Source organism: Wyeomyia smithii, chromosome 3 (genome assembly GCF_029784165.1).
Source record: "Wyeomyia smithii strain HCP4-BCI-WySm-NY-G18 chromosome 3, ASM2978416v1, whole genome shotgun sequence".
In the NCBI taxonomy this organism is placed as follows: Eukaryota; Metazoa; Arthropoda; class Insecta; order Diptera; family Culicidae; genus Wyeomyia; species Wyeomyia smithii.
The window spans coordinates 168436079-168463195 of NC_073696.1; the positions used below are offsets into that span (position 1 = coordinate 168436079).

The 27117-nt window shown below is 39.7% G+C and overlaps 1 protein-coding gene across 3 annotated transcripts in view; it reads left to right on the plus strand.

Annotated features, from left to right (window-relative positions):
* The window catches only part of LOC129726464 (lipid scramblase CLPTM1L), an 89145-nt gene that overhangs the window by 55165 nt on the left and 6863 nt on the right, over positions 1-27117 (plus strand). For all 3 annotated transcript variants that reach the window (XR_008728345.1, XM_055683176.1, XM_055683178.1), the window contains 2 exons: positions 8944-9136; positions 20189-20611. Coding sequence is in view for 2 of the 3 variants with exons in the window: in XM_055683176.1 (XP_055539151.1) it covers positions 8944-9136; positions 20189-20611 (616 nt within the window). In the remaining variant the exon portion in view is untranslated. The remainder of the gene's footprint in view (positions 1-8943; positions 9137-20188; positions 20612-27117) is intronic.

The window sequence follows — 27117 nt, forward strand, 5'->3', positions numbered from 1 at the left end:
ACAGATATTTTTGTTCCAGATACAGATGCTCAGATTTTTTCAAGGGAAAACACAGATTTAAATGTGGCAACCCTGCTTGCGACAAAGGACTTTTTTTTCGTACAAGTCAGTACCACCCTAATGAACGGTATCAGTAGTGAAGGCATGTAGCGATTGTATATGAATGCCGGGACAGAAACATGTCTGGACGTGCGTAATATGTCCTAAGAAACACGTCCACGCCATTGAGAATCATGTTTAAATGAATTCTCAAAAATGTATATGGTCCTTTCTTGGTTCTTTTTATCTGCTATTTTTTCTACCCGCAACGCAACACAAACTGCTCAAGCAATGTGTCACAAAAAGCAACACAAAGTGTTGTTCCGTTCTCCCTCTCTTGAAATATTTCTCACTTAGTGATATCTTTCATAGTCATTTCGTTTTCGCTCTTTCTCTTTGTGCCTGTTGGTTGTCAAAATGTGTAGGTACCGTTCTCGTTGTGCCTTGACGTAAAATTAACACACTGAGCGCAATGAGTGTGCAAAAGACAGCCCTGCTTCGGAGGACTGAGTTTTGGCTGTTCCGTGCCTGTCGGTATCGTTCCACGTTCGCTCTCGTACGGTGTTGCAGCATTCTCGCCCGTGCTGCATTCTTCTCTTCGACTAACCGTTTGCATTCGCCGTCAAACCAGTCATTTCTATGATTCGGGGCCCTGGTACCTAGTAGCGCTACAGCAGTGCTACCCATGGCGGATCGGATGCTCCTCCAGCCATCTTCAAGGGTAGCTGCGCCAAGCTGCTCTTTCGTAGGTAGCACTGCCTCCAGCTGCTGCGCGTATTCCTGTGCAGCCTCGGCGTCCCGCAGCTGCTCAATATTTGGTCGCGACGTACGACTCCGGCGGGTGTTATACACTGTCGATGGTTTTGAGCGCATGCACACAGCTACCAGGTAGTGGTCCGAATCTACATTCGCACTGCGGTAGGTGCGAACGTTGATGATGTCGGAGAAAAACCTGCCGTCGATTAGAACGTGGTCGATTTGGTTCTCTGTCTGTTGGTCGGGTGATCTCCAGGTGGATTTGTGGATACCTTTGCGGGGGAAGAAGGCAGGTAGGTTAAGGACATTAACAAACGGAAATTCGATAATTTTTACGCAAATTAAACGATTACTTTGGCAAGACACTTTATATCCACTAGACTTTATGGATTTGACGGTTTGACTCAAGCGTCAGTGACATTTCTTAGGATGGATTGGTATGATCGAAAAATTTCTACTGCAAGTAGGGCTTCGGAGGATAGCGAAAAATATTTGATCGCGTAGATGTTCATCTTCCATTTTCGTCTCATCAATCTTTCAGAATCTTGCAGTTCTTTAAAGTTGGGTTCGGTTTTGAAGATATTGAAACAAGCCTGCATTTTGAACGTTTTCAGTTCAGTGTCTTCAAGGAACATTTTTCTGGGCTCTCACGGTCTCCTCTAGTTCCACTATAATTAAGGCGATTAACAAAAAAGCCAACATATTTGTTATCCTAGTGGCTGATGGTTGCAAACCAAGTAGTTGAACCTACGGTTATGGTCTTCCAGAATTCCCCCTTTTGCTGGTCGGTTTCCTTAAAGCCAAAAATGACAAACCTGTTCATTTTCTTCTTCAGGAAAGCCACAAAAATTAATTGTGAATTGTCATAAAAATCTTTGTATTGTTTATTCCCCAACACTCGCAAAATGCTTATATGGAAATAGCTAAAAATGAGGTATTCAATTAAAACATGACATTTTACCCACCTATTGGTACCGTACAAAGGGTTTTAGGACGATCTATTTCTTGTTTCAAAAAGTGACAAAAATAGACCAAAACGTGTACCAGTTTCAAATTTCTTCAATTTAGATCTGGTATAAAACAAAATTTACACCACCAGTGCAGCAGTGAATTTGAGTTTGTTCCAAAAAATAGAACAAAACAACGATTTGGACCACCGCTGAAGATGCCCTTACGTTTAAAACGTAAAAGAGATAAAAAATAAAAACAATTTTGCAGAAGTAACGATAACAATGATTGGAATAGGTACACTGTCGCGCATAATTTATATTCACGCGCCTTGAAAAAGGCCCGTTGTGAATATATACAGAGGAAGATTGATCAACATCAAAATAACAGCAAACATGTTGCACACATTAGAGAAAATATTAGAACTTGCTGTAAAAGACCAGCTGATGAATTATTTGAATAGTAATAACTTGCTAATCTCAGAGAAATCAGGTTATCGAGAGGGTCACTCTTGTGAGTCTGCTTTGAATCTGGTGTTAGCAAAATGGAAAGAAAAAATCGAGGCTAAAGAAACTATTTTTGCGATGTTTTTGGATCTAAAACGCGCTTTTGAAACAATTTATAGGCCCTTATTGTTACAAACATTGGAGCGTATCGTAGGGACAGCATACAAATGTTTGCAAGCTATTTGTGTGCTAGAACTCAGAAGACTCGTTTAAACGATTTTGATTCGGATTCCATTGCTAATACACTAGGTGTACCGCACGGAAGTGTTCTAGGGCCTATTTTATTTATTATTTACATTAATTTTTTTAGCAACCTTGCCTGTGTAACGATTGAGTGACTATTTTTGAGCTCGCGCTTTATTTCGTATTTTACTTCTGATTACGTTATAAAATCTCGTGAAAGTGACTCTGTCGTCTTTCGTGATACCGGTCGTCGTGGATACTGTGGAATCATCGTGTTTCTATCAACAGTTCGTGGAAGTTCTTTCGAAGTGTATTATTGATTAATTCTAAACCCAGCTTCAACTGCTATGTGCTTTGCTTTTTTCTTCTGAAGCGACACCTGTGAGTAATTATTTCAAACGTCGTCGCCCATTGTTAGCTGGAAGCGCCGTTTACGCTGAATATCAATAACTTCACTTAATCGCCGTGATTTATGCCGTCTGAACGACAAAAAGCTACCGCTATGATGGATAAAGATTGCTACGAATGCTTACAATCTGTTGCAAACCTCAACTTGATTAAGTGTTACTTATGCGAGCGCGTTGCCCACATGAAATTCTTCGGATGGGCACGATCTAATTTGGATTTCGTCAATGGGCAATCCAATTTGCTTTGGTTCTGTACTGAATGCTTGAATTCCGTTCAAAATTTGAAAGAGCGAAATTCATCGGAGATTGCTATTGACGCTACATATTTTGCTGATTCAATCACCTCTTGCATGAATGAAGTAGAAACTGAACTTGGTCAGATTAATGAATTCATCGGGTCGATATCTGACAAGCTTCTTGCTAATACTACACCTGCGATCTCATCGACTAGTCGCAGCTCAAGGCGTCCTAGAGTTGTTTCTTCTAATTTGACTCCAAAACGATTAAGTGGTTTTGCTGACCTGATCAGTGGTACCAAGTCAACCGAAAACTTTCCCAAACTGGTTGAAACTGTTCCGCAACCTGCGGAAAAATGTTGGATATACCTTTTGCGCATCGCTCCGCACGTTTCTGAGGATGAAATATCAGCTCTTGTGCAAGAATGCGTACCAGGTGCACAACCAGTCGTCAGAAAGCTTATTCGGAAAGATGCCGACATAAAATCATTTGCATTCGTTTCCTTCAAAGTCGGTATTGACCTGCAACCGAAAGATGTTGCTCTTGATGCTGCTAATTGGCCGAAAGGAGTTTATTTTCGGCTGTTTGAGGAACGCAACGCATCTGTGAATTTTTGGAAACCGAGATCGTCGAAGTTGCCACGCACGTTAATCTCGCAACCTGCAGTAAATCCTCATTTGACGCCATCGAACTAATTTCTCAACCTTCGAGGGAATGTGGGGGCCAATTGGCCCCCAGTCCAGTTAAGTCTTTGCAATTTTCTAATATTCAAAAAATTTATGCACAATTCATTCCCCATAGCCCTATGACCGACCGCACTGCACAGTGCGAATCTACGTCCCGCTTGACGCCTGTAACTGAAACCTCTCCCCGACAAACTGTACCACCAGACGACGTTGGCGAGCAGCAGACAACCGGCACGGTTCTATTTTCTAACAATAGTGGCTTGCGATTTGGCCGGCAACAATGCGATTCTTCGTGCGACACTGTTTTTTCATCTCTGCTCTGCTACTATCAGAACGTGCATGGTCTACGCAGCAAAATAACCGAATTTGCCTTAGCAGTGTCCAGTTCGCTTTATGACTGCATCGTTCTCACCGAGTCCTGGTTAGATTCACAAATCTCTTCTTCACAATTGTTTGGTGTTGATTATACCGTATATCGGACCGATCGTTGCTCGACGAATAGCACCAAAGCGAGAGGTGGTGGAGTAGTCATCGCTGTGCGACGATCTTTGGCATCATCAGTATTGATTGAAGCTATGAATGTTACGATTGAGCAACTATGGATAACGGTTAAAAATGATGAATTTAACATTGTGATCGGCGCTATCTATATTCCTCCTAAACTGCGGAATGAAGTGGAGATAATTGAGCGGCATATTTCATCAGTAGAAAAAGCTGTCAATTCTACCTGTATTAACGACGATATTCTTATTTTCGGTGACTATAATCGCGCTGGCCTATCCTGGTCGATGCGGACAGATGCCAACTATCTCGTTGTCGACGATTCGCGCTCGCCCGTAATGCGGGTAGTACTCATTTATTAGATGGTATGGCATTTCACTACATGTATCAGATAAATTCTGTTTGCAACCAGAGTGGCAGGTTTCTTGATTAAGTTTTCGCCAACTCGCGTGCTCTGCCAGCATGCTCAGTCACTATCGCACCCGATCCGCTCTGCAACATTGACGTTCATCATCCACCATTGATGGTTACTTTTAATAGACCCGTTAAGGCTCAGTTCGTTGACGAGTTCGATCCGACCAGTTTTGATTTTCGGCGTGGTAACTTTGATGCAATAAATGCAGCTTTAACTAGCATCGATTGGACCTTCATCAACCGTTGTAGTAATTTGGATGAGGCCGTGTCTGGATTCACTGATATAGTTCAGGAACTTATACATCGATATGTTCCAAAAGTTCGTCCTCGTCGCAAGCCAGTTTGGGGAAATAGGCATCTCGCCAAACTCAACCGAATTCGAAAGTCAGCTTTGCGTGCCTATCAAAAGAACAAAAACCCTATCAATCGGATCCGGTCTACTTCTGCCAGTCGATCATATAAGGCGCTGAACAGAAGTCTTTACACAAGGTTTGTGCGCAAAACAGAACACAGCCTACGCTTAAACCCGAAAAGCTTTTGGAGGTTCGTTAATTCTAAGCGTAAGGAGGAAGGTTTACCATCCAACATGTTTTTACTAAACTGTGAAGCGTCTACGAGTAGCAGGAAATGTGACTTGTTTGCCGAGCACTTCGCTAGTTTTTAATAATGAGTGTGCTTCACCTAACGATATTGCTGCAGCTGTTACTCATGTACCGAGTGACGTGTTCAATGCTGAAATCTTTACGATTACTAACGAAGAAGTTGCAACAGCCATCTGCAATCTGAAACAGTCTTTCTCCCCAGGACCCGATGGCATTCCTGCCGTTCTGCTGAAAAAATGTATTAGAAACCTGAAATCACCGCTAAGTGCGATTTTTAATCTTTCCTTGCTAAGACATCGATTTCCCAGTAGTTGGAAAGAATCAGTAATGTTTCCGGTATTTAAGAAAGGTGATAAGCGGAACGTTGAAAATTATCGTGGGATCTCATGTTTGTGTGCTTGCTCTAAAGTGTTCGAAGCCATTATCCATCATCATCTCAAGTTTAACGTGTAAAATTATATTTCTACTGCGCAACACGGGCTTTACCCCGGTAGATCTGTTTCAACCGATTTACTGGAGTCTTTCTGCCTCCGTGGTATGGACCGGTCCCTTCAGGTCGATGCTGTTTACACGGACCTAAATTCCTCTTTTGATCGTGTGGATCATGGGCTACTTTGTGCAAAACTTGACAAGCTTGGAGTTGCAACTGGATTGGTGGAATGGCTAGATTCCTACCTACGAAATCGTAAGATCGCTGTCAAGCTGGGAAAGTCGCAGTCGATTTGGTTCAGTAACAGTTCCGGTGTTCCCCAGGGTAGCATACTTGGACCGCTACTCTTTTCGCTGTTTATCAATGATGTTACTAAAGTTCTACCACCTGGCACACGATTGCTGTACGCGGATGATACTAAAATTTTTAAACTCATCGAATCTCTTGTAGATTGCCATAGGCTTCAATCGCTGATTGACTTGTTTAGTGACTGGTGCCATCGTAATTACATGTTGCTGAGCATTCCTAAGTGTACTGTGATTAGTTTCCAGCGCAAAAAGCAACCTGTGTTGTTCAACTATCGCATTGCTGGCTCAAGTTTACAACGTAGCGACACTGTCTCCGATTTGGGTGTTTTGTTGGACACTCAATTAACATTTAGGCAACATCTCTCGATGATAATCTTCAAAGCTAATCGCCAGCTTGGTCTAATATTTAAAATTGGCCAAGAGTTTACTGACTACGGTACCTTGCGAACTCTCTACTGTTCCTTGGTGCGCTCAATTTTGGAAACTGCGTGCGCTGTATGGGACCCGCACTATGATTTATGGATCCAAAGAATTGAACGAGTTCAAAAACTTTTCGTTAGAAAGATCTGTCGTACATTGCCATGGAGAGATCCTGATCATCTACCACCTTACGAAAACCTTTGCTTGTTGGTTGCAGTCTCACCCCTTGAGCAGCGCCGTAAGGAAATAATTGCCAAAACTACACACAACATTCTGACAGGCCGGTACGATTGTCCAGCTATCTTGACTTTGCTGCAACTGTATTGTCCTCTTCGTCCTCGAAAAAACCAGAATCTACTGCAAACGAATGCACACCGTACGAACTACGGCCTTCACGAGCCTGTTCGCCGAATGGCTCTGCTCTTCAATCAACTCAACGATAGTTTTAATTTTTAGTAATTTATTGTACATTATGAATTTTTTAAATTGTTTGTTTCTATGTTATTTTACGCTTGTACTATGCTATGTATTGTCCTCAAAAGATGCTGAGTTTTTATGCCAGCTTGAAAGTTGCCTTCTCGGCCTTCCAAGGTGGCTTTTCCCAGCCATATACTTTTATTTTGAAATTTATTCATTAAGACTTTAGTCGGATGAATTATGAAATAAATAATAATAATAATAATAATAATAATAATAATAATAATAATAATGACATGAATCGAGTCTTACGGTTCTGTGATATTAACTTATTCGCTGATGAAATTGTTCTGTTCATTGCAGCGAAGCATCCGCTTGATGTTGTAGCACTTCTAAACCAAGATTTACATTATCTAGCGAATTGGTTAAAATTCAAGCAACTAAAGTTAAACATTAGTAAGACAAAGTACTTGATAATTTCTGCAGCCAACTCCAGTCTAGACGTAAATATTGAAATTGATGGTGAGACGATTGATCGCGTGAACGAAATAAAGTATCTTGGAGTAGTTATTGATAACAGAATTAACTTTCAAGTCTCATATTGATAATGTCATAAAAAATGGCCAAAAAATACGGTGTCTTGTGCCGGTTAAAGAATGAATTGACTGTTAGTAGTAAAATTCAATTGTACAAGTCAATTATTTCAGCATATATAGATTTCTGCTCATCCATTTGATTCCTGGCAAAAAAGCAAAGCCTTGGTATTACATTCCGATTCGGAACTCGACCTTCTGTTTATTTTACACAGACTTCGCAGCCAACTGTTAAGTGTATAGAACAATTGCGAGGCTAGCGCTACGATCCTACTGACACAAACAGTCTCTCCCGAGCCGAGACTCGAACCTACGACGACTGGCTTGTTAGACCAGCATCGTACCTCGAGACCATCTGGGAGACAGTGAATGTTATTGTTGGCAAATGGAAAAAACTTATCAAACAAAAAATAAATCTTTTTGAACTGTAACTTCGTTGTAATTGCTTCGATTTTTTGCTGGAACATGTTGGTATATGATTTTACAATATTTAACATATCCTCAAGTAACGACTTCGGAAATATTTTCAGTGTAAGACTCATATAATAAGTTTGATTTAATCAGAGTTAGATGAGACAAAACCATTCATTATTATAACTTAAGTATGGTTAGATTAGTTTTTGAGGAAATAAAATAAATTCTGATTTAGACGCATTAGAGACCGTTCCTAAACCACGTGGTCATAAAGAGGGGGACGGGGGGGTTTGTCAAAAGACCACGAAAGACCACGCATGGGGGTGGGGGGGTTAACGAAATGACCACGTGGTCTTTTTTTCTGACTTATAATTTATTGTTGCCACCAAGTCAAGAGCAAAAGCTTTTGCATTTTAGAAATATAGAATGTACCGAATGTTTGAAAATAAAAATTCAACAAATTCAAGCGAATTTTTGGCACTAGACAAATGAAAAGACCACGTGGTTAAAGTCGCAAGGGGGGAGGGGGGTTGGCCAAAAGACCACGAAAGAACACGGGGGGGTAGGGGGGGTAAAAAGGGATCAAAATATGACCACGTGGTTTAGGAACGGCCCCTTAAGAGAAATTCTTGATGCTTATTCAACAACAGCAATACCTACGTTTGTGCCGTGTCAAATACATGTTGTTTGAACAAAAACAAAACACTACAGGCAAATTTAAACGAAGTTATTTCGAGTGTTGTTGAATATATTTCTAAAAAAAGTTAACGAAAAAATGAAAATTAAAATACGTAAACTACTGAACAAACGAATTTATTCTACCTGCGGACTCTGCAACCTTTGGAACTCTGAAATTCCTTTTGATTCAGTGTTTAGTCCTACGTCACCATTTCACATTTTAGGAAAATGATCAAATAATGAGAATACAGTGTTCTTATGTGTAGTGAACTCGTAGGCGGAAATCCGATCAGGCGAATGATGTGCATGTTCCGATGTCACTATTGAAGTAGAACTAGTGACATAAAAAATTTCCCAGAGTTTTTATTGGAATTGCTTTTCATGTTTCATCACTTTTCTTGTAGGTCAATTCTGATAGAAATCCCATCTAAAACCAGAAGAAACGGGACGATGTATTTACATGCTGTATTAGTCAAGGATAGTGAAAACATCGAATGGAAATCTTTTCCTAAACAAGGTGCTACAGTAACATTAAAAGTATGCCTAACGGAATACGATATACCTAAAACTTCAACGTTTCATTTGTTAGATCAAACGGTAAGTTCGCAAATCTCTGTCAACTTGTTTTGGTTGATAATTTAAAGCAAGTTCTTTTTTTTATTTTATATATGTTTTTTTTTTTCGACAACGGGGATAAAGGGAAATTCAAAAAATCACAAGGGTTGTATGCAAAGCCACGACCGCAAGGTTGACGTAGAACTACATAAGGTTGCTTGTTGCATTACTTGTATTACATATTTTTAAAATTTTGTGCAAAAGAGGAGTAGAAGTGCTACCGTATTTTAGTTTGCACATACATCACTGAACAGGAATGAAACAACCACTATGCAACGCAAACAAGTTTCAACAGCCATAGTGCATGCAGATTAAAATAACATTTTACTTTTAATTCCAACGCAAAACGAGAAAATATATAATCTTAGAAAATTTGTTTATTGTTCTTATAAGGACTGTTGTTGTTCAATTTCATAACAGATATAATGTTGATCACATCTGTGTGCTACCCCGACAGAGGAAATTGAGGTATTTTTCTGATAACACAGTTGAAAGCGATTTTCACACTGAAAATTTTACGACCCATACGACCCATGTTGTCAAAATACGGCAACTTTTCATTACAGAAAATGTCGGCTAATGTACCTACTACTGATGCTGCTCGCTACTACACAAAGGTAGCTTCTAATAGAGGAAGTGCCGCTGCACCAGCTGGCCCCAATTTCGCTACTGATATCACTGTTGCTGCTGATGCTATCTGCTGCCACAGCTGCTGCTCTTAAGTGAGGATTGTTGTATCCGCTGTCTAGAACTAATATGAGTAGTTTCAGCTGAACGAGGCTTAAATATAGGCCAAATAGTACATTCCGAATTACTAGGACTTCAATTCTGTCGACCGTGCTTGGGAAAGCAATCATATAATGGCCAATCGGATCAATCGAAATTGACCATTCCTAATAAAACAGTTGCATGTCATATTAGGCTTGATAATTTTTGAGGTTTGATTATGCGATAACCTAATTATTATGCAGATATTAAAAACTGTTCGGGTGTTGTGCTTATTACTAAAGGAATAGATAATTCAGTGTGTTCTGAGTCATGAAAATGAAGTCAAATTTATAACTGTTCCAAAATTTTGAACGCCAGCTTCCCAGAACGTTGGTGTGTTGTCAAAATGAGGCAACTTGTTTTATTTCTTGTTTTGATTGTTCTTTTTCGAGTCTATCATAGTTGGTCGATTAATCGATAACTAATTTAACTTTCAAATCCTAGTAACACATAGAAGTAAGTCTTTCCCGTGATACAAATCGTCGTTCGTCGTAATGTAGCTAAACTGACACATGATGGCAGAAGTCCCGCGGTTATTAAAATTGTACCTTCAAGATTTGGAATATTTTAAGTAATTCTTCAACGTTGGATATTGCTCCGAATAGAACAAACGGTCTTTTCACCAATATAACCTGCATGGCAATCGATCGAGACAATCAGCTGTTTGTTACAGGGGCAGAAGCAGGCTGAGTATTGCCTATTGTGCCCACGGAGCCGGTGAAAACTCTATAGCCTGACTAGAGTCCCGTTGTCAAGTTTTCACTCTCAAAGACGCAAGATTAATATATTCAGCAAAGTGTTCAGTTCGTAGTTCACTTTTTCCATCAACGGCTACAGTGACTCTCGGTTTTTGTGTTCGTTTTTTTTGTGTATACTGGAAAAACGATTATGTAGAATATCAGATATCTGTGTAATATCTGTATTATACTAAATGTCTGTATAAAATCTGTAGGCTTATGCGTGTCTGTATCGCTACACAGAAAGTCTGTATACTACAGATTTGTCTGTATATCTGGCATCTCTGGCTGCCGCTATCCGTTGCCAGAGCTGTGGCCGCTATACGCTGCCATTGGTATTCGCTGGCCCTGCATCAGCTGACCCTGCTACTATCGATGCTGATACCAGCTGCAACTGCTGCGCTCTCTGTTGCCTTGCCACAGCTATGGCCGCTATCCGCTGCTATTGGTATCCGCTGCACTGCTATGGAAGGACTGCTGTTGTCGCTATCTAGAACTATTATGAGCGGCTTCGGCTGAAACAGGCTCTTATATAGGCCAAATAGCACATTTTAAATTGCAATGTGTATGATCCTGTCGACCATGCTTGGGAAGCAATGATATAACGACAAATCAGAGATACAATGTTCTGCATTTGGGAAGAATCTTAGAAGATTTTCCAATCTATTGCTGCAAGAACGAGGGAAATCCACCTAAAACTAACCGATTTATTAGCATTTGAAATTGGACATATTTTTTACTTTTCCGGTACTAGATTTTCATTTCACATCCCTATGTAGTAGTGCTGGGACTATCCGGATTAAAATATCCGGATATCCGACCTCGGATATCCGTCAAATATCCAAAATCCGGATCAACCCGATATCTGGATATTATCCGACAGGATATCCGGATTTTCGGACAGTCGGATATCCGGATATCCGGATATTGTATCCGAACATAGTTTAATGAGAATTCCGTAAATAATTACTTACGAGGGGATGGGGGATTGTGGAAAAAGCCATTTTTCGCGTTACATTTCGTTTGAACGGGTTTTAGGCAGCAGAAAAAAAATCCGGATATCCGGATAGTATATCCGGATATCCGACTATTCGATTATCCGTATCCGGATATCCGGACATCCGAATAGTATTCGTTTACACATCCGTGATCCGAGGCTTCGGATAACCGGATCACGGATATATCCGGTTAAAAGTCCCAGCACTACTATGTAGCCGAACTTCCTGAGAGACGTAGTTCTACGTCAAAATTCATACAGCTAACAAAAAAAACTATCTCACTAGACTAATGCATCACACCCAAACAGAATCAAATGAGGAACTTTATGCTTGGGTCGATGTAGATGTAGGACCGGGCAAACCCTACGAATGTATTGTCATACCGCATCGACTTTCTGTCACCAGTTACTACTCGATGCAAAAATCCCTTTCTTGACTTCTTTTGAAGCAGCTGTTAAAATGCTGTTTAACGTCCCACGGCTTCAACTCATGTAGGACACACGTATCTTGCTTTTATACCATTCGTTCGAGGCGTTTTCAATCATAGATAAGTCAGCTGCAAGCGATTCGAACAGCTTTAGAAGTATTTGGCAAGGATCTGCCGAAAAATAAGTCGAAGCAATGTCGATCTGGCACGATATCAATTGATGTATTCAGTAACGAATTGAATGTTAAATTTTTCCCAAATAAGCGTTGCTGCTCTTGGACAGTTTATTAGTTTATTGTGTATAATCGTGAAGAAGCTTACATTTCAATGTAGAAATTCCTAGAATAATATTATCGTTACCCAAGGTTTCTGAATTAGGTTCTAGATTCGCATATATGAACCATAGATACAGAACACTGAATCCCTTGGCATGGCGAAGGTCCTGATTGAAATAGTTCCCAAACTTATTTTATTTTAAAACGACTTGCAGCGTTGACAGGTTTGCCAGAAAGTCCTAATAAAAGGCATGACATGCCTCTAAAATGAGATGAATTCTATATATTTATAACCCTCTCTTTACCATGGTTACTCTGGGACACTACAGTCCTTCGAAATACTTATCAATGCTACTCAAAATGCATAAATATATTCTTAAACAATATACTCATTGTTCAAGAACATATCTATGCATTTGGAATAGGATTGGTAAATATTTCTAAAGTTTTTTTGCATCCAAACCTATGCTGCCCTAGAGTAACCTTGGTAAAGAGAGAATTAACCTTGAGTTAATTCAATACAATACAATAAGCAGTCCTGGTGCCCTTGATATTGCCCTCTAACTTTGTGCGATTGGTTTTAATAAACTACCCAGAATTGGGTTTTAAAGTTTTACACGGTTTCCTGATTTTTATATATTAACTGAAAGAGTGTAATTTTTTGAACAAAAAGTGATTTTAAAAAAATGTTCTCCCATATACCGTACATGGGCAAAATGTCCTTTACGACATTACGAGCAGTTTTTGATTCTTTGTTTGAAAATCGTAGGAAAACGATAAACATTTGATAAAAAATCACGTTTTGCTCATAGAACGCGGCTTTCTCAAATGATATATAAAAACTGGTATAGCTTTAGGACCCAATTGTCATGCTTCCCTTCTAACTCAACCTTGGAATCTGTGGTTTGGTGGCTTTTTCGAACATTATTCGTCCGATTTGGAAATTGATATGCATATCACGATTAAGCATTTTTATTCGGCTTAATAAAGCATAAGATGTTTCGCGTCGTGTCAAACAAACTATTTAAACTATCACGATTGAGCATTTTCATCGACATCCTGTCGACCGGGAGGGCCCATTCAATGTGCAAATTATTCATCCATGAGCGCTTCATTATGCATCAATGTTGAAATTTTCACTTTGGCTTTCGTTAAGTGCTTTGTTAGTGTTATTGTCGTATTTAACACTTTTTTGAAGGTCTGCTTCGCCTCCTAGTGTTACTTTCATCATCTCTGGTAGGGTTAGTCTTTAATAACCACCCAGAAATCGCCATATCGAGACAGTTGATAATCATGTACCCTGGTTTGTAAGTTCAACTAATGAACTTTGGCTTTAATCAACAAATCAAAAAAAAGGTATGAAATGGTTGGTTAAAATTCTAACAGCTGATCATTTATTTAAGTTTCTTCCATCTTGAAAACATTATGTTCGATAAGATGTTTAACGCGAAACAGATATCAATAAACGAAACCGTGACTGCCTTTGTTTGCTTGATTGCGTGCAAGCTATGTTCACTGTGCTTGAGTTGCATGCAATATACATTCGTTTGTGTTATGCTATTGTGTTATCCCTTTTATTTAATTCCACTATTCAGAATTAAAAACACTTGTGGAAAATACTAGTTAATTGAACTGTCTTATTTCAGTTGGCAATCAAGTAGTTAACACCAGCCATATAGTGCTGTATAGTGCAGTTCTCAACCTGGGGTACGCGTACCCCTAAGGAAACGCGAGAACCTTTTGGGGGTACGCAAAAGAAAAATCAGTAATGGCGGACAAAGCAATTTTTTTTATAATACTTTATTTGTTGTTCAAACTTGATCTTAAAACATGACTGTAGCAATCAAACAAATCACAGTTCAATTTTAAATCTAAAGTAGACTACCACAACATGATCTACCACTACCCTCTCCCACTCTGCGAGAACATTCCAAGCCAGAGGGTACAATTGATTTAGGAAATATCACCAAGGGGTACGCGGACAAAAGAGATTGAGAACCGCTGCTGTATACTAATAGTAATGAGAAGTCACAGTTATTGACCACACAAACTTATCATTCAATAATATTTATTATAAATACTTAAGCTTTGTTTAAATACACATAAATGGAGCATTAGAAATCATGTAATGTTCCGTGTAGCATAATATTCACATGCAATGTAAATGAATATATTGTTAATTTGCATGCATATTCATGTTCAAATCTTGAAGTTTATGTCACTTAACGTACAAATTTACATGGTTTAAAACGATTCTGTACTGGCGTTATCAATGGTGTGAAACTGTATATGTTTTGCACTTTATGTGCTAGAAAGCGTTATGTGCTTTCATTTGTATTAGTTGAAATTTCATTTTTGGTACTGTGTGTGGTGCCTGAATACGGTCCTGGCACGGAGTGAGAAGACTAAGGCAATAAAGAGCGTGCTTTTAGATTCATGGAAATTGATTTGTTTTATTCGGGTGATTTAACTATCGGAAAGTATCACACTGTGTACTAACAAACCCCCTTTATTTATAAAAAAGGGGCTGTGTAGGTTTTAACAAGTTAAAAGTTTAAAGACTTTAATTTTTAAACATCGTTACCCTCATTTTACTTTGAAGAACTTTAGAGTTTGTAAGTTGCCAGTAGACTCAACCGTGAGCGTTGGTGAGACTCCCTGAACAAAATGCCTCAGGGTCGGCACGCTTATCCTTAATTTCCGCGGGTTGTCTGGGAAATGCTTGAAAAGCCGATGTAAACACGTATTTGGCTAATTACAATTCTTTTATTCTCGCAATCCTGGCCTCCCACTTTCTTATATTCTATCTAACCTTTTCTTCTCCTTTTCGGGGCCCCTTTCTTCCTGTGCTTCCTCCACCTTTCGCCACCAATCCGCAACCGGCTGACGCGATATCCTCCACCTTTGCCGCCAACCACCGCGACAATTCCGCGACCTTTGTCGCCCTCGCTGGTGAACACTGTAGCGTAGAACTGGCGGTGTGTTGGAATCCGGCCTGATCCTGGACGATGAGCTTTCCGACGGTTTTCCCAAAGCAGCTGTGGTTTTTCCAAACCGAACCTACGTGGTTTTCCAAATTCAACTTCGGGGTTCTGTTGTCCACAAACTTCACTCTCTGCTCTGCTGTCCACTGTTTTAATTACTCTTTTAACTAGCTTCTTCACGGTCTGCTTCGATCAATCGACATTCTAAGAGTGATCAAGACTCGATTCTCGATAGGATCAACAGGTTATTGCCCTACGCCAGCGGTCATTGCCCTCGCCAAGTAAATAAGCAGCTCTCTCCCGCCAGATCCTATTTAGTTCTCTCTCCATCGCGGCTCCATTCCGCCCATCTCCTGGTGGCAGGATACACTAACCTCATGGGTGGGTGGCTGCGTTCATACGTCAATCGTTGGGTGGCATGGGCGTCGGGAGGGTAACATCCACATAAACAAACACTTCCCAATTAAAACAAACAAAATAAAACGAATATATACAAAAAAAAATCTCAATAACCTTCAAACGCTTACAAGTTTTATGAACGTCATAGTCGACAGTTAGTTAATTTTACTAATCTATAGATTCAATTTCCAGTGTACTATGGTAAGGGAGGGTATTTTCGGCAGTGATTGAAATAGAATCTCAGTGGTTAGGAACAGTATGGTACATTGAGATGAGAAGAAGTATCATGCAAAAAAATAGCTTCGTAGGTTGTTCCTAACCCGTTAGATTTTTTTTTAATCACTGCTGATAATACCCTCCTTTCAGGGCCGGATTTAGACGCTGAGGGCCTGGGGCTAATTTGTTTGTGTGGCCCCCTCTTCTTAAAACATTTAGAGGTAACGTTCAGGAAGGTGACGAGCAAGAAAAAGGTCGCCCTTGGATAGGGGGCCTCTTCAATCGGGTGCCCGGGGCATTTGCCCGTTTGATCCCCCCCCCTTCAAATCCGGGCCTGCCTCCTTTACCCTAGTTACCTCTTTTATTACTAAAGTAGTTGCGCTCATTGATGTGTCTTCATCATGATACACAAGTGAACTAAATTCCTATTTTATTGTTTATTGTTTATTTGTGATTAAATTCATCTGACACTAAGTCTCAATGAATTGAAAACCTTAACTAAATTACAGCAAAGTCGAACTAATTAGCCTATTTTTGAATCGATGGATAGGTTCGTTAAATAAAAATAAGTCTTCAACTAATGAAAAGGCACGAATGCACGCGGCGACTGGTTCATTATAACCATAAGATGTTCGATGAAATCTAGGCACAAGTAACGAATCGTTGCGCAACGTTCTCTGCGGTGCTCGCAAATCAAGCAGCGAAAGCAGCCAAGGTGAGTCGATTTCTCCGTTGAGAAGCTTTCCAATAAGAAGCGCTTGCTGAATTGATCGTCGTCGTTGCAGCGTATCTAAACCCAGGAGTAGACATCGGTCAGGATACGAAGGAAGTTCCGATGGATTGCGCCATGGTAAATCTTTTAGAGCCAGTCTGAGGAAACGTTTCTGTATGCGCTCGATTCTTATACTCCACGAGGTTTGATGTGGACACCATACAACAGCAGCAGTATCCAAAAGAGGACGAACTAGAGCACAATATAGTGCCTTAAAGCAGTGGGGATCGGAAAAATCCTTAGCTATTTTCGAGATAAATCCTAGTTGACGACTCGCTTTGGATATAACCGCTGAGCGATGAAGGTCAAACGTCAATTTCGTATCTAGCAGGATGCCAAGCTCGTTTACCTGATCTACTCTCGTTAGTGTAACGCCATCAATTTCATACGCAAACTCAATAGGCTTGGAGATGCGATGAAATGTAATTACTACACATTTGCCAATACTTAGAGTTAGCTTATTTCTTTGACACCAACTAGCAAAAATATTGAGTAATAATTGTAGACGTTCACAGTCCTTCACGGAACGCACTACGAAATAAAGTTTCAGGTCATCCGCATAAATCAGTTTACAGTTAGTCTCAAGCAATAGGGCGGCATCGTTAAAAAATAGTATGAAAAGCAGTGGACCCAGGTTGCTTCCTTGAGGAATCCCTGACGCATTAGTGAAAGGTTCCGAAGTGCAGGAATCAATTTTAACTCGCAGTGCTCTATCCGAAAGGTACGATTCAAACCATGAAACTAGTTTACTTGAGGCACCGAGTCGAGAGAGTTTACAGAGCAATATTCGATGGTCAATCTTGTCGAAAGCGGCTTTCAAGTCGGTATATATCACATCCATCTAAGCCTTCATTTCCATGGTCGCAATACAGGTGGAAGTGAATTGCAGTAAATTACTAGCCACCGATCGGCCGGGCATAAAACCATGCTGATCAAAAGAGATGTAATTTTTAGTTCGCTCTAACAGTACGCCGCACACAATAATCTCGAAAAGTTTTGATGCAGCAGAGAGACTTGTTATTCCACGGTAGTTTGACACGTTTCTACGATCGCCATTTTTGTATACAGGAAACATGTAGGACTGCTTCCACAAAAGTGGAAACTTTCCCTCATTGGATCCCCACAGTGGATCTACTAATGCAGCTATACAACGGGTCAAAACCACAGCTGGAACTCCATCTGGACCAGGTGAATAGGAGCACTTCAATTTCTTCGCTGCTTCAACAACCATTTCATTTGTAATGACGAAAGATCGTAAATCGACCAAATCAGGTGGGACGTCAGAGGCAGCGTACTCGGCCTCCTGCTGAGATGTACAACCTGAGTTGAAGACCGAAGCAAAATGTCTAGCAAAATGGTTACATGTGGTTGCAGCAGTCGAGGCGGTTTCTTCGTCGAGGAAAACACTCGATGGGATCGAAGAAGTATTCCGTTTGGAATTTTCAAAGTTCCAAAAACCTTTGGGATTGCGCCGAAGACTCGATTGAATTCTCAGGACGTACGACTTATAGAGTGCAGCGTTAACTCGACGGTAAGCGTTACTGGCTACCTGAAAATTATACTTGTGTTCGAGTGTTCGATGGCGCCGCAATCTACGTTGACATGCGTTACGCTCACGTTTTAGTTTACGTAATCCCGGTGTACTCCACGCAGGCGAAGCTGCAGCACGTTTGGTTGCTACATTTGTCAGCAGCCACGAGCATATTTCGTCACTAAACTTATCAGCCATATCATCAACGTCACTAGAAGCAAAAAGCAGATCCCAATTCACCGTTGACAAGTACGCAAGTAAAGCAGCAAAATTGATCCTACGGTAATTAAGCGTTCGCTCAGCATTGGCAACAATCGGTGCGATACCATCAGTGACGGCGGGCAAAGACATCTCTAACGGTGGGTGGTGACTGTCGATAGGTAAGAGCGGAACGGGGCAAACATTGACACTTAACTTTTGCTCAAAAGTGCAGAAAACCAAATCAAGTGTACGATTCAGGCGGTTGCGTACGATATTTGCCTGGCTTAAATTCATGAAATCCATGCCATCTAGTAAAATACTACTTGATTGAGGAAGTTGGTTTCCATTACTACAATAAATACCGTCAATGCCACTCATCCATTGCATGCGTGGTTGATTGTAGTCACCACAAACGAGAATCATATCTTCTAGAGTAGAATTCGTTCTAATTTCGTCAATAGTTGCTAAGTGGTCATTCATAGTGCAGATGTCGCTGCTCCTGTCTGGCGGAATATACACTGCACAAATAAGCAGCTTTTTGCCTTTGACGACGGAAGACACACAAATCTGTTCCAAGCTTTGTCCGTTAGTTGTACATATAGTTTTACTAGTATTACATTGAGCAACAGCAACAAGCACACCTCCAAGACGAGATTTACAACTATTTTGAGGGCTACGATCACACCGGAACACATTGTATGCAGAACCAAAAAGCTGAAGGTCGTTAATGTCATTGTTTAGTCCAGTTTCCGTCAAAATGATGACATCGTAAGAACATTCGCTAGCAGCCAGGAACAAGTCGTCAATTTTAGTGCGTAGGCCGCGGACGTTCTGATAGAAAATCCAAATGGCATCGTTGTCGTCGGGAGAAGTACGCTGCAACGTGCAACAATTTAGTGTTGGGTCGTTGTTTGTTAAAATAAGATACTCGCCTTTGGCGGGAACCTGAAGGTTCCCACCATCCGTATAACATCGCAGAAAGGCAAAATTGTCGGCATTCTGTGCAGTCGTGCAGGATGCGTCATAGTTGGAGCTGCAGCTTACTGGGTGGAGTTTTTTGACTGGCCGATGAATTCTCTGAATCTAATTCCAATCGGCCAAGTAGCGGTATCTAAAGATTTGTCCTTTAAAGCTGGATCCAGACCAATTTTAAAGGAAACGAATGTCATGTTTGAAACATCCATTCCCTTTGGAACAAGACGAATGATATCCACTGGGTCGGTCAAATCCAAACATCTTCCGATAATTTTATTCACGTCATCATTTGTAATCATTGGTTGAAAGCCGGATAAATAAAGCCAGAACTTTGGCGGCGGTGCAGCAACAGCAATGAACGAGACCGAGAGATCACTGATGTTGATTGATTTCGTGCCACGATCACTGGTAGGTAATAATATGTGCTCAGGCTCCTTACGACGGCGTTTAGCTCCTACTTTGGGCCACTGAATAATTTTCGGTTCACCTCCAACAGTTGAGCAATCGGTTTGGCACACAAAATCATCTACTTTTTTATTTAAAGCCTCAACCAAATCAGAAAGCTGGTGCACTTGCTTCGTCAGGGTGTCGGAGTCGGAAGGCGGCGGATAATTGTTCGTATTTTTTGTTTAAAAATTTGTCCAACTGCTGTAAACGCTGATAAAAACAAAAAAAGGTTAACTTTAACACAATTTCTAAGTTTGCCTATTTACGTATTATAAAAGAGTTTAATTTAATTGTATCTTTTCAGGGACAGAGAAGTATCCAAAACCTAAACTTTCAAACCCCCGTAACACATATACGAACCAAGGTATTTCTAAATATTATGACGGAGCATTTTGAAATGTCAGCAGCCGATGTACCACCAGAACTGGCGACACATATTCGTGTCAACTACAAAAATCAGTTTCTTCCAATACTTTTACTCGATTTTCTTAAAACCCGACAGCGTGATTTAGAGGAAGTTGCACCCGAAATGAAAAACTTTACATTGGAGCTCAACTATAGCCCAGTTGGTGTTGGACAACTAAAACTTTTAGCACACGTTCAACACGCACTACAGACTTTACCGCAAATGGGTTTTTCGAAAAAAGATCTTGACGAAGTTAAAGGAATATTTTCTGACACCAATTTGTATCTCCTTTGTGGAACAATTTTCGTTGGAACTGTACATGTAAGTATAGCATTTGTTTGAGTTACTTGTAATCTAATCGATCGTAATTAGTAACCTTTACGTTTGCCACAATTGTGAACATTTCCCTAATACTACAGGTCAGGTTAGAAATCAGTTTTTATCAAAAACAACTTTGAAATTATAAATGATGATTCGACACATTCATTTCATTTTATGCAAAATGCTTTCTGTGATAATTAAATTATCCAATTCACATACTGTGTGAATTTTAGTTCAAATTGATAGAAATATTCTAATAAAATTCTGATCTGCTGATCATGCGAAGAAAGACAAAATGTAGGGTCCTAAACACTAGGTGATCACGGCCATTAATGCACCTAATCCACTTCATAGCTATAGTTTAAATACGTATTTGTAATATACTCTGAAATTACAATTATTACAAAAGTTCACATCAATGGACAACGTAATTCTAATTCCCTAACAAACAAAAAATACTCTGAAAATCAAACTCACATCCATTAAATATGTTTAATTTCTGTTCACTGGTCATGTACTGTGTTAATAGAATTCCCACAATCCTCAATTTGAGCATTTTTATGTCTGTACAAGTAGACTTCGCGTAAAGTCATGTCGTGCTTTCATCTTTTTATTCTCAAAAAAAAAAACTAGAAACAGTAAAGTATCGTACTCGGAGACAAATTAGTAGAGATGCACCGAATATTCGGCCGAATATCAGCAAAAATTGGACTTTGCCGAATATTCGGCTCGCCGAATAGTAAGTTTACTATTCGGCCGGATAGGCCGAATGAGCCGAATAGTGGCCAATGTTTATCAGAAAATAATATAAAAGTATAGTGCAAAGTTTTATGAACGGGGGTAAATGAAAACTGAAGATGTAACTTGAGCTTAGAAAGAAATATATCTCATTAAAACGAAACACGAACCGCAATCTCCACACAATAGTTCATGTCTTTTCTGGATGAGGTATATTTTTCCTGACATAAAGTCACATCCTCAGTTCTCGTTCATTTCTCTCATTTTATACATTTGCAAGCACTGCTTGCTTTACAAAAACACTTAAAATGTAGTTGTAACACAAACTTTTAAATTGTGTTAACCATAATCCTTAAAAATATTATTTTTGAACGACAACTCAAATAAGGACAAAAGTAGGTGCACCACGGATTAGCGTGTCTCATTCCATAGGCGCAAAATTAATTATTTCTTGTGCAATAGTTCGGACAATTTTCAATCATTTTCGTACATGAACAGTTGAAAGCGAAAGAAACAATTTAAACTTCAAACAATGACCTTTTGGTTATTTTGTTATCATACGATCAACGTTGTGTCCAGCCGAATTTACGGCCGAATATTCATCTCACCGAATAATGGAAAAAAGATTATTCGGTATTCAGCCGAAGGCCGAATAGTGCTATTCGGTGCATCTCTACAAATTAGCAATCTATTTGCGAACCCCCACTTAAAAAAGGCTGATAGTTTAGGAGTAGCCAAAATTTGAACTAGCCTGGAGCCAGCTTTAAAAAATGAATCTGATATAAAAAAAAAACAAAGAAATTAGAATGCTACTAGGCAGCCGGTACCCGGATAATTGTCTCATAACGAAAAACAACAAGTTGAGGAAACGGCGATTTAATATTATCCGTAAATTTTCTGATTTACAGCTATTTTAAGACATTACGTCCAAAACCAATGATAAGAACAGTTTCATGACACCACAAGTTTAACGTTGAGAACAGAAAACCATGGATTGAATTGGTTTTACGTTTTCTAACTTGAAAAAAAAAACAATATGCAGGGTGGCCACCCAACCGGGAAAACCGGGAGAACCGGGAAAAAACCTGAAATCGTTTGGAACCGGGAAAAACCGGGAAAAAACCGGGAATTTCACTGAACATTACAAGCCGGGCTGAGATTGTGTCAATGGGGGTAGGATTGTGCCATACAAACCCATTTTTTGTCAGCCATCTCATGGCGATCACAAGACTAAAATTTCTTAAGTAAGTTTTCTCGAATACTTAACCAAAAAAAGACTAGTCCTGTGACCCGGAAAAGATGGCTGACATATCTTACAGTGCATAAAACAGTTTTTATTTTTATTCATCTTCCTCTTGGAAGCAAACTTGACCAAGGTAAGCTCCCCGGAAGTAGCATTCAAATGGCTCGAATTTTGCCTAGAGCAAATGGTTCACAACGATAATCTCGCGGGAACTGTAGCTGATAGATGTCGCCAAGAATATTCACAACTATTGAGTATGCATTCGACGAAGACATTGCTGACTTCCTACCTTGATACTTTTTGTAGAGATCTGATAGCTGCTTCTGGCAAGAAACTTCCTAACTTTACTGTGTTTATTAAGAAGATTCTGATTCTATCGCATGGCAATGCCACGTTGTAGCGCAGCGCATGGTGTACGATACAGTACAGGTTGCCGGAGGAGGACACGAAATTGATATTGATGAGGAGATGCGTGAGCTGCTGGAGTAACGTGTTTTAAGTGTTATGAAAATACTCTTTTATATATTGAATCTTATCTGGTTGAGGTAAAAACGATTCCTTCAAACTTAATTTGGCCTAGAATTCCTCGGTAATGAGTATTATATGCGTTGTTTATAAGATACTTGTAGACATCTCCTCTCGGAAAGGTGACACCCGTCGCATTTTTCGATTTTTTGCGACTATATCATAAGGGACGATCCATTAATGATGTCACGCAAAATTTTGAAAAAATTAACTCCCCTCCTCCCCCTTGTCACAAGCTGTCACAACTTCCTTGACCCCCCCCCCCCCTTAATTACGTCACGTTTTTATACCTTCCTTTCCCTTCTTTGGTAATAATTGATTGAAAATCGAGAAATTTGTTAGGAATGCATTTTTTTCTTAATAAGAACGGTTTTACTGAAAGAAAAACTGAAACTAATAGGAAAAGAAGATTATCGAAGATAACTATAAAAGGCGTTTACTTCTGAGTCCAAGAATGCTGCTGATGGAGTCGCATATCGACGACATAGAAGGCCGAGACAGTAACTACAGCATCATTGCTGATATTTGAAAGACCATCAATATTCAGTTACCCTTCTTCAATCAATTCGCAATCCAAATCTTCTCCACATGTCACAATAGCCAAGCATTTTTATTTACGTTTTGTCACAATTTTTGTATTGATTGAGAGACACAAAAAATAAATGAAATTGCGCTGTCATTCATAAATGAACATTAGACTGGGACACGGTTATATGGGAAAATAGCGATGGTGTTATTTTTTCGCTCCCATGCACTTTTCGTGTTTCTTATGGGTCCTATAACAACTGTGTAACTTTTCAGATCGATCGGTGAAACGCCCGATTTGCGCCCGATTTTTAAAGCTTCCATACGATTTTATATGGGAAAAACCACTTTTTCAAAACTTTTTCTATACAGATGTCCAGTTGGCTCCTAAAAATATATCAATACATGATATTTATAGGAAATTTTCCTGGGAAAAACTCTTCTGAAGACTGCAAGGCGCTACCTTGCTTGTGAAAAATGATATTCACCCCAGACTGATTGAATATCTGACGAACGGCTCACCATTGAATTTTACTAACAATACTGCTGCAGCATGCTGCTGTTGCAAATTCAACCATGTGACGAGAAATGATATCGCTTAAATTTATCTTGGAGGCTTCCCCGAAGATACTTTTAGCAAAAATCACACTTTGAAAATTAATTCCACGCGAAATTATTTCTCATACTTAAGCAAGTTTGCAATAGCAGCATGCTGTATCACTGTTGCTGGAAAATTCCAAAGGTGAGCCGATTGAATGTCTATCAGTTTGGGGTAAATAGCTGTTTCTACAAGCATCGTAGCGCCTTACGGTCTTCAGAAGAGTTTTTCCCAGGAAAATTTCCTAAAAATATCATGTATTGATATATTTTTAACAGCCAACTGGACATCTCTAGAGAATAAGTATTGAAAAAGTGGATTTTCCCATATAAAATCGTATGGAAACTTTAAAAATCGGGCGCAAATCGAGCGTTTCACCGATCGATCTGAAAAGTTACACAGTTGTTATGGGACCCATAAGAAACACGAAAAGTGCATGGAAGCTAAAATTTATTTTTTGTCCCACCCTAATGAACATGCACGGTAAAACAGTTAACATTATGCTTTTTTAGCGTGAAAAAAAATTGTTATTCATTTTATCTAACGCAAATCTCAAGCAAAAAAGGTATCGTAGAACTATAAATGAATGATGCAAATATCGTAATGGTTAGGTATGTGACTTTTTTATTTATTTATTTATTTTTTTTTGAGTTGAAATAGGATGTCACACTCAAGCTAACCCCCCCTCCCCCGTATGTCACAAAATGTCACAATAACTGAAACCCCCCCCCCCCCCTAAACGCGTGACATCATTAATGAATGGTCCCTAAGATTATTTAGTCCCTAGATAAGTAATGTCGCTGGCGTCGCTGGATTTTTACAGGTTATGTATAAAGTTGATCTGCTTGGGAACGTAACGTCAAACGTCGTTACACTGACCGGAATCGTCGAGTGTTCATTAGATAATTTATTATTCAGAAGTATGAAACGGGTGAAATTAAAATGTCATATGAAATACTCGATGCTCTAATAATTCACGTTAAATGATATGATTCGCTATGCACACTTGTAAAAAATATCATCAATGAAAAATTTTTCATTTATATTTTCAGTGATAGTTGTCGATAATTTACAGCATGAATTCAAGCGCATATGTGAAAGAAAATCATCCATGTCAGCCACATTAACCCTTTCCCGGTGAGTGATGCCTTATGGCATCACCTGACATCTGGACTTGGATTACAACTTAACAATTATACTTGATATGTTGAACGATTAAACTATTAAATACGGTTTGAGAACAGATCAATCTACAATACGCAACCAAGTTTGTGTAAGTTGTACGCGTAGTTGCTGAGTAATAAGAGTTTGATGGTCATTTTTCGAGGTAAAATCTAATTACTCTCCGCCGGGAATGGGTTAAGGAAATCATATACAAACTTGAACTGTTTTACGATTCAGTTTCACACCGTTTCACTTTCGATGTGCTCATTCATAATCTTTCCCATAGTTGATAACAATAATTTTAACTGTTTAGTGTTGTGTTTGAATTGCGCAAGCAAAGGATGATAATAAGTTCCAAAATGATATACAATCGTTAAAGGCTAAAGTCAAGCAATGATAACACATTTATGTCATATCCCTGTCACGAACGTCATCCCCATACATTCCGCTTGAAGCCGTTTTTCTCTGGCTCTCTGGCTCGATTACCCGTCAAAAGGCTGTCAGTGCTTGCGAAACAGCCGATTAAGCACCGTTCATGCGAGATTAACTGTTGCTGCAAGTGGTGTGAAGAAATGCAAAAAGCGGAAAACGATTGTTTTGTTTTGAACGTTTTATGGATTTTGTGCAGGACATAAATGGTCACGTTCAAACATGTTCCAACACGTTCCGGATGGCCCTACATTCAATATAGTTAGAAGCACGCAAAAAATCCGTACAGTAACACATGCGGCACAATGAACGGAGCTTATGACCATATTCCCATCAGTAGCGCCATCATCATCGGCGGCGGCTTCAGGAAACTGTTGCCATGACATCGGTCTGATTTATGTGCGAACAATTTGGTTCAGTGTAGTCTGCTTTCTCTTTTGGCAGTTTTTGCCAGACCGATGTCATGGCAACAGTTTCCTGAAGCCGCCGCCGATGATGATGGCGCTACTGTTGGAAATATGGTCTTAAGCTCCGTTCATTGTGCCGCATGTGTTACTGTACGGATTTTTTGCGTGCTTCTAACTATATTGAATGTAGGGCCATCCGGAACGTGTTGGAACATGTTTGAACGTGACCATTTATGTCCTGCACAAAATCCATAAAACGTTCAAAACAAAACAATCGTTTTTCGCTTTTTGCATTTCTTCACACCACTTGCAGCAACAGTTAATCTCGCATGAACGGTGCTTAATCGGCTGTTTCGCAAGCACTGACAGCCTTTTGACGGGTAATCGAGCCAGAGAGCCAGAGAAAAACGGCTTCAAGCGAAATGTATGGGGATGACGTTCGTGACAGGGATATGGTTTTTGCCCATAACAAGGCTCAAAATAGAGGTAGGTTTCCTAGATCATGATTCTCAAAGCAGTTCTCAAGTCGAATCGCGACAAATCGACTCTAGTGCTTGGGATCTTTTGTGCAACATGATTTGCCTCGAATACAATGGGCACACTAGCGACATTACTTATCTAGGGACTAAATAATTTTATACTATATCTCTTGATTTCAATAAGGCTGAACACGTCAAGAAGCGACTTAGAGCAAATCGAAAGTCACGCTTATTTATTCCTTAACTGCATGGAAAACTACAGAATTCAAAAGTACAATTAACCAGGAAAAATATTTGAACGAACCGGGAAAAACCGGGAGAAAACCGGGAATTTAATTTCGAGTTTTGAGTGGCCACCCTGAATATGGGACAAAATATGCGGGTACATTTCGAAAGTA